General features: G+C 37.3%; 1 protein-coding gene across 1 annotated transcript; it reads right to left on the bottom strand.

The window, feature by feature from the left end:
- Positions 1-1,452: 1,452 nt before the first annotated feature.
- Positions 1,453-6,035, bottom strand: LOC134844236 (testican-3-like). The gene is made up of 3 exons (XM_063860822.1): positions 5,296-6,035; positions 2,435-2,644; positions 1,453-1,933 (listed from the first exon to the last, which is right to left on the bottom strand). The coding sequence occupies exons 1-3, from the start codon at positions 5,791-5,793 to the stop codon at positions 1,598-1,600; spliced, it is 1,044 nt and encodes a 347-aa protein (XP_063716892.1). The 5' UTR covers positions 5,794-6,035; the 3' UTR covers positions 1,453-1,597.
- Between the last annotated feature and the right edge of the window lie 2,998 nt (positions 6,036-9,033).

Genomic DNA, 9,033 nt, shown 5'->3' with positions numbered 1-9,033 from the left:
AAATTAGTTTTGTTCTTCTCTATCGGCAATCCCAACACACTGTTTGCAGCTAACTACAATTCGCTTTTTGGACTTAGATTAGCATTAAGACAAAGTCGGCACCATTGCTTTTCATGTAGAAGGTTTCGAGGCCCAGGTGTAAGCCATCTTTTGGTTGACTTGTGATCAACGCGCTTTAAGGACCCAAATGATGTATTTTTTATCTTCAAAAACACTGGTATCGAGTACTTATGGCCATTCTGCACCACTACTAAGGATTCAATTGAATACCTTTGCCTTTTCACAAGCTTCTCTAAATATGAGGCACACCTAGCAAATACTGTCAATTTTATCAAAGTTTAGTAAAACCTCTCGTTTTTTCTCAAATTGACTTGCTATCACTTGCCGTCACAAAAAGGGCAGAAAGTGGATGACGGCACTTTTTGACGTCGTGTATTGGAAACTGTTAGATTAGTACAATTGAAATAAATCGAATGGATCAGAACGTAGTTGCTCACGGGCGCCGATTAAACAGGTAGTGTTACCGGAAAATAATAGTTCTGCGATGTCCCTGAGAGGAATAGAGCGTTAAATTGCAACGCTCTATTGCTCTCAGGGGCAAACCTAATCGAACAGTTTTCAATACACGAGTAGTGCTTTAATCCCCCTTCCGCTCCCTTTTTGATGGCAAGTCGAAGCGGGTCGTTTTGATAAAAAACGAGAGGTTTTACTAAACTTTGGTGCCGATCGACTGTCTAGCATCGTCATTGTTACCCTTGTACTGAGGCAAAAACTCAAATCGTGTCCACTAACACATGTAAGCTAGGAATCAACGACAATTTTTTGCTACCGCCTTACCACTTTCTGATGGGTCATCTCGTCGTTTACAGACTCGCAGCAGCTTTCATTGAAGCACAGAATACCAAATTGCCCAACAAGTCCTGGAAGCGGGAGAAAGGTAGAACTAACAGCTTCTGGAAGGGTCTGAAGAAGTGGACGCTATCTGAGGATACACTCCAGAATGATACCACCTCTGGATACTTGAGGACTTGACCCCTCGAGGCATCTAGACATTAGGTCGGGTGTTCCAAGTTTTTACTGGCTCGGATTGCATCGCGATCGTGTAAACTCAAAATATCATTAAGTACCTGAGCAAGGCTACTGGTCAAACTTGCCGTACGAACCCCCTCCTTCTGAGGACATTTACAATATGAACTCTCTTTCATAAGAAACTTTCAGTTCTATGAACTTGCTCGTGACTAAAATGTCTTCCAAAATTCAAAAAGGCAACAAAAAAGACCATTAAGACTCTGAATCATCGTTGAGTCTTAATTAGCTGTTGTTTTGTATTTCAGAGAAATGCAGCAGTCAAGTTCTTGCTAGTTAAAACTTTTTCATATTTCAAACTCCTGTACTAGACGAGTTCTATGCTAGTCCAGCGGAACCAAACTCAAACACAAACGATCTGTGCATAAAATTTATTATATGAGGCAACTAATCAATAAAATGCAAACATCACGTTGGTTTAAAACTGCAACCACTAAATTGCTTGCACATATTCATGACTATAAAAAATTTCAGTTCTAATATTTGTGAAAACTCAGTTTTGTAGGCAAATTTAAACGTCGTCCCATTGGTTCTCATCCCCTTTTTGTTCTCTATCTCGGAGTGCCTGCAATTCCATGCTGCATTCCGTCCCACTACCATACCGGTCATCTGGCACAATTTCATGCCCTATTTCATCCACACACCAGACTTTGTCGGCCCATGTTTGAGTGGGCAAAAAATACCCCTCCTTGTCACACATTGGGATGTATGAACCGGGGTAGAATTGACCCACTGAAGGCTTTGAAGTGGTCGTCTTGCCTTCACTGGAAGGCAAGGAAATGATTGATTGATCGGAGTTTTTGTTGTCGTCAGTTTTTTCTAGTGTAACAGGAACTGCATTCAGTGCCTGAAATTTTACAATTAAATGGTTTGTCATGAATGATAAAAATTATTTATCTCCAATTTGAATATCAGTAGCGGATCCAGAGGGGGATTCTATTTCCTGAAGAATTCGATCCCCTGGCAACCCTTTGGTACTTTTTTACGACATCATTCAAATGTTTTCTTCGGGCATCTTCGATGGGCGCCAATAAGTATTAATTTTTAGGCAGCGCGCTACGGTCAAAACCCTCACTACGGTCGAAACCCTCACTACGGTCAAAACCCTCGGTAGGGCAGCGCGCTACGGTACATTTTGGTCAAAACCCTCGCCAGCTTCGCAAAAAAAATTCTCGGAAAAGAGTTTTTAAAGGACTTTGGGAGAGCTCAGAAAATCAATTCGGCCGGCGTACAAAAATATCGCATTTTCATCACATTTTTTACAGTTTGGTTATTGCTTAATTTTTTTAAATGAAATTTACTCTATCTTGGAGGCCTGGGTCTCCATTATACTATCTGTATTTCCTACCTTGAAGCAAGGGGGTCTATTGTCTTGCATGCAGTAACACCACTCGTTCACAGACAACATGCCGTTGCCATTTCGGTCACACCTGGTCACTAACCCCACCACACAGGGGTCATTGAAGGTCAAGTACAAGTCAATGAGTTCAGCTTCTTCCAGGAACCCACTCTGGTTCAGATCCATCACTGAGTAGCCCCATAGGGTCGCGTAGGGACACTAAATGAAAAGGTACCAAAAGTGAATCGCATTAAATAGATATGGTTATAATTTTTGCTTTTTAAAATCAGGGCTCTTTTTCTTCCCCCTGTGATAAGGAAAGGAATTGTACAACTCAGGTTCAAAACAATTCTGTTTAAAAGAATTAATTTAATCTTTGAAAGCTAGTTTTCTTTTCTATGGTTCCAAGAACCAGCTCAAAGACCGTATCATTATGTACGTGAGCTTAAGATAAATAATAATGAAGTCAAACGATCATCAACATCCAATGACCTTGGTAAAAAGATAATAACGATATAACTGCATAATTATAAATAAAAATATAGGTCCCAAGGTCAGTGATCAAAGAGAACAACAATTACTATTGCACTTGCAGTAAGTGCCGTACCACACTCCCCCTGGGATAGCTAAATTTTATATACTACATTTAATTAGTTTTGAAAGTTCAACACATTTTTCTCTTTCTTGTCTGTCTGTCATTCTTTTCTCACTTCTTCGGACTGTCGTTATCAAAATTTAATGGAACTCGCCATGAAGCGTTTCAGCTTTTTGAAAAATCTAACGCCTCACTCCCAAATTTGCGCCTAAACAAATGTTTTTCCAAAAGTCCCAATTTGCTTTTCTTGTTTTTCCAAAAGTCCCAATTTGCTTTCCTCTGGTTTGTTTACATCTGAACGAAAGTTAGCTAATTTGATACGATATGCTTCAAGAGCTGCCATGTTGAGGTCTACAAGATCTTCTTCCGACGTAACCAATTTCACTGAGTGCTTGAAGGGAAACCTTTTGAAACGCTTGAATAGTGTGCTTACTCTGCTCAAATTTTATGGCCCCTTTTAGAACTTCATCTGAAGTTTCAAACGTCAGTGTGTCTTGTAATGCTGTATTCCTCATTCTAGATATAAAGAGATCTCTAACTAACTCTTCCTCTAGACCGCCCAGTTCGTCCGTAGCTGCTTGTGCAGTAAGTGCCGCGTGAAATGATTCCAACGACTCACCGTGTTCTAGTGCTCATTGAAAAGCCTATATCGTTCGTAAGTTATGTTCCTTATTTTTTCAAATGATGCCTTTGCCATTGCCACCATTTCTCTGAATTCGAGTTTTGACTCTTCCGCATGAGGGTTCTTTTGTACGAATTTCTTTTTCCCCTCCGTACCTAGTGCCAGCAATAGACGAGACGTAAGTCTTTTCTGAACCTCATTGTAGAACACATTTTTCGTCCTACTTTAGGTCCACGTTCTCTTCTTTCTTCATTTTCTTGTATCACTTTGTCTCTCCTAAGCCTATCTCTGTTTTCCCGATCCGCTACTGCTTGAGCAGTTTCTGTTTCTCTCGGTGTTTCTGGGCAAGGCATGGGTTCATCTACCACTTCCTTAGGTTCTTCTAATATTATTTCCGGATTCACATTTTCTTTCACAGTCACACCTAATATAAATTGATCCAACCAAATTTTGAAATTCCACGGTAGATCCGAACTAGCCGACGTCCAGAATACTGAAATACCCATGTCAGTGCGATTATCCTGTGCCAGAAACCCTACTGGCTGCGCCATGTGATAAAGAAAGGAATTGTACAACTCAGATTCAAAACAATTCTGTTTCAAAGAATTAATTTAATCTTTGAAAGTTAGTTTTCTTTTCTATGGTTCCATGAACCAGCTCAAAGACCGTATCATTATGTACTTGAGCTTAAGATAAATAATAATGAAGTCAAACGATCATCAGTTATTTAAGAGCTACCAAATTGATTTTCTGAGCTCACACAAATCCTCATAAAAAATTTTTTCGACCAAAATTTCTGCGCCGCGTTTTTAGTCCCGCGTTTTTTGGAGAATTTGACAAAAAAATTGCGTTTTACGCCGCGCGTTCCCCCTCAAAATTATTATATACGTTGATCAAAGTTTTCCAAACAAAAAACACTCAAACACGAAGAAGTTCAAATCAGAAAAATTAACTACGAGAAAGAAAAATTTGAAATAAGGGCCTTATTTCAATTTTTTTTCTGGTAGTTACTTTTTTCTGATTTGAGCTTCTTCGTTTTTGAGTGTTTTTTTTTGGAAATTACAATTCAAGTATCAGCTCGAAAACTGGTGATTTTTGGCGCCAAAGGCTACTTCGAAAAATCAGGATTTGCGAAACCAAAAATTAATATTGATATTGTAAAATAGTTAAATAGTTTCAGGGAAAAGGCTTTCAGGAGCGGATCGAGCGTTTTCTCGAGGGGGTGGGCAGATTTTTTTTATTTCCAAAAGTTATGTTGAACTATTTTTTAGGTTGACTAAATTGATTTTCCGAGATCTGCCAAAGCACTAAGAAGGCTCTGTTAAGGTCAATTTTCTTAGGCTTGCATTTTGAGGCAATTTTTGGAAAAATTTTACCAAAAAATTGCGTTTTTTTTGGCGCGCTCTCCCCCCTCAAAACTAGTTTTGGCGCCAAAGGCGCCATTAGATAAATTTTAGGGTCAGTCAGCGAAAAATGGGTGTCTCAAAATGGCCAACCCCCCCCCCCCCCTAAATCCGCCCTAAATACGGCATTCTTTGATCCAAATTTTGAAAAGTCTGCAATTTTTTGGCAAAACTTTGGCAAATCCAACATCAGTGAAGATCCTAGATATAAATTACAGAAAATGGACAAAGATCACTGTAAATGTTTTACTTGTTGATGAGCATAACTCAAGAGCAACTTCGGAGAATCTTTTGAGGAAGCGAGCAGCTCGGAGAAGTCATCCGAGCTCCTCTCGTGAAAATACGCCGCCACTTTCTCTTTCGTCTCTTCCGCATCACAATGACGAGCAGTCGTTTCTGATTGTTCAAAACTACAAGGACAGTCGTTGTGACAAACGGCGTATAGTTCTAAGCCGTGAAGACAGTTTTCACGTTCCATTTCACAATGAGAAGCGAAGTTTTCTCCATTCGAAGCGCAAACAGGGTCAGAATTTGTGCAATTAAAATCGCAGCTCGAGTCAATTTCGGCAACTAATTTTCGACATTCACCAATCATGCATTTCTGTCCGTCGGCGCAAAGATTGACTTTATCGCATTCGATATTTAGAGATGCCGAGTATTCAATTTTGCGCCCAAAAACCGAGTTTAGGACAAGAATAATCGTTACATAAAAAAGACCCGTGTTTCTATCTCTGAGAATGCAAGACATTCTGATATAGAAACGTTTAGTTGAATAAAATTTGACAAGTAGTTTACTAAATAATGCAAACCAGCTGAATTGTGAAATTTAGTTTAAGTGTATTTCGATTCCCTTTTATAGCACCACAGTTTATTTCATTTTCCAGGGAAACCAATGGTTCACGAAAACCGAAGTTTGGTTACAATATTGTTTATTCAATGGTGTGAACATGTCTTTATAAAGTAATATAAAATCGCGTGGGTTCTTCAAATCAGTCAGAGTAAAGCTTGTAACGCAGAAGTCGATTTATGGGCCCAATTTTGCCGTTTCAGCGGCATTGTGACCTTAACCGATTTAAATCTTCTTCTGCTCAGATCTTCTTGATTATGGTAAGGTGAACTGGAAGAAAAAACATAAGAATTGAAAATAATAAACTGGCTGCAACAGTTCTGCGCTATGATTTACCTTTATTCAATTGCGTTATATTCAATTAATTATTTGTAAAGTAGCAAAAACATAGGAAAAAAATCAATGCAACTAAAATTTTCGAGTATTTAAACCAGAAGCATCAATCAGCTATTGCATTTAGATTCTAAACGCAAAAGCGATTGATTGCACATTCAAAAATGATGGAAAATTGGTAATATGTTAGCAAATTTACGTTTTGACAAATTTATAAAGATGATGTTTTAGATTTTGCTGAGCAAGATAACTGAAATTTCCTTTCTTCACTTTCAAATCTTTTCTGAAAGTTCTTTTCTTCAGATCTGAACAGCTATAAAAACACAAAGTCGAGTGGCGCCCTCGACCATTCCTCTTTCCCTCACGTTGGCAGGCTTGAGCGACTCATTTCGATATTAAAAGGAGCGTTCTTACAAAACTCGGCTCCGATCGGTTTTCTGGAGTTTGCTGAGCAAGTAAAATTCCAACCAACGTCATGTTAGCAAAAAACGTTCTAAAATACTTTTAAAAGAAACGTTTCAATCTCAACGGTTGGTGAGCAGTGATTCATACTGTTTCACTGTCATCTCTACCTAAAGTCACAAGATTATTACAGGGAAAACTTTATGTAAAAGTTTTCATTTTGGTTTAAGCAAAGGACTTTATTGTGATATATATCCGATATCAGTATTCTGCATCCAATAAAAGGCGGTACGCATTCTGCTTTTAAAAAAAAGTTGGTACTTTAGCTCTTTTACACTCCTTAGAAACAGATAAAAACAGATAAAAAAGATACACATGGTACAAATGAGTTTGATTCAATAGAAAAATAAAACTTCTAAAATTTATCTACTTGAGGTTAATTGTATAATCAGATTAATTTTGACTATCTAATTGAAATTTTTCAACTACAGAATTTTTAAACTAAGAAAACATGAAGAAAGATGGAAGTTGCAAAGGCTAAATACTTAGGCTACGAATATCATTCCGCACTCAAAAATATTCCAGAATAATTTAAGGCAAGTTGAAAGATACTATAAATTCCGTATACGACTGAAGTCTAAAGCCCATCGAAAAACTTTGGAAGCTGACAAAATGACTATCCAGTTCAAATTTGTAGTTTATCGATTTGTTTTGCTGAAAAAATTCGAGGCCAGCAAGGGGCTGTCAGAACACTCAGCGCTTCGCTCTGAACAAAATAGTTTGGGGCATATGTGAAGTACGCATAACCTTGCGAAAGACAACTAGAGCAGTGGATTATAATGCCGAATAGAGCAAAGAAGGAGGGAATCGATCAGAAAATTTTTTTAAAAAGAGGTTACTCGAAAAAATGTTGATATATGATACAAACACAAAAAAATATCTAAGTTGTCTCGATTGAGCTTCATAAACATCGTTAAGTAAGCCTTGATAATCTTTTAGCAAGCAAGAACCAAGTCGACAAAATATTATTAGAAAATTTTGTTCTCAATTTCTGATTTAATCTATTTTTTAATTGAAAGTTTTTCTGTAATTTGTTAAGTTATCTGTCTTTCTGAATCAATTTCTTCACTTGTTTTTAGATTTTGTTTTTTACAGCCCAAGTTAAATCGCATACTTTTTTTTGCGTACTTGGAACATGTAAATTGAAACCCATCCTCCTTGAAACAACCGAAAACTGAAAATATAGTTTTTTTTACCAAGTAAGCAAGAAGACTGTTTTTCCAAGTATGCGATTTAACTTGGGCTGTGAAAAACAAAATCTAAAAACAAGTGAAGAAATTGATTCAGAAAGAAAGATAATTTTACAAATTACAGAAAAACTTTCAATCAAAAAATAGAATAAATCAGAAAAAAATTTTTTTGATCTGAGAAGTATGCCGATAGAAAAACTAACTAAATATTCCATTTTGCAAAAAAAAACGAAGTTTAGGATGAAAGCCATGAATCTGAAACATTTGACATTTCTAATGTAAGCTTAACTGAAAACAATAATTACTACCTAAAACGTTTGAATGTTTTGCTCGAAATTCTAAAATTTTAGGCTTGGTAGAGCTCTGCAGAAAAGAAAAAAATCGTCAAAAAAATATCCGGTTTATCGTATATGCAAAATAAACCCTATTTGAGTGTATCTCAAGCTACCCAAGACACAATTGTTGAACAACAATCCCTTGAAACTAAAAGACTACCCGTTTACCTTAAAAGTAGTACGGAATACTAAAAAAAACTGATTCAATTTTTGAAGTTCAAGAATAAAGAAAATTTGTACCAAAAATTGCGTTATTTTTGGCGCTCTCTCCCCCCTCAAAACTAGTTTTGACTCCAAAATCGCCGTTACAAGAATTTTAGGGTCAGTCAGCCAAAAATGGATATCTCAAAGTAGTACAAAAGGGGGACCCTTTCGTGTCGGCAGGGGGTCGAATCTGTAAGGGGAAGGGCGTCCCCCCCCAAATCTGCCTTGCAAAAGTAAGGCATTTTTTAATCAAAAATTTGAAAAGCCTAAAACTTTTTGACAGAAGTTTTGCAAATCCAACATCAGTTAAGATCCTATTCATAAATTACAAAAAAATTGTACAAAAACATCAGTGTAAATGTCTTGCTTGTTGATGAGCATAACTCAAGAGCAATTTCGGGGAATCTTTCGAGGAAGCGAGCAGTTCAGAGAAGTCATCTGAGCTCCTCTCGTAAAAATACGCCGCCACTTTCTCTTTCGTCTGTTACGCATCACTATGAAGAGCATCGAAAAAATTGGAAGCTAAAATTTTAGGCTTGATGTAAGCAAACAGTCTTTTTGCTTACTTGCTAAAAAAAAATATTTTCAGTTTTCGAGTGTTTCAAGGAGGATGGGTT

This window comes from Symsagittifera roscoffensis, chromosome 4, assembly GCF_963678635.1.
Source record: "Symsagittifera roscoffensis chromosome 4, txSymRosc1.1, whole genome shotgun sequence".
Lineage (NCBI taxonomy): Eukaryota > Metazoa > Xenacoelomorpha > Acoela > Convolutidae > Symsagittifera > Symsagittifera roscoffensis.
This window is presented reverse-complemented; position numbering and strand designations above follow the sequence as displayed.

Excerpts from the sequence above, each read along its gene's own strand:
- LOC134844236 (XM_063860822.1), bottom strand. The coding sequence starts at position 5,793 with ATGTCTTGCATTCTCAGAGATAGAAACACGGGTCTTTTTTATGTAACG. Across the intron at positions 2,645-5,295 it reads TGAGTTATGCTCATCAACAA|TGTCCCTACGCGACCCTATG; the intron begins GTAAAACATTTA and ends CTTTTCATTTAG. Across the intron at positions 1,934-2,434 it reads ATAGACCCCCTTGCTTCAAG|GCACTGAATGCAGTTCCTGT; the intron begins GTAGGAAATACA and ends GTAAAATTTCAG.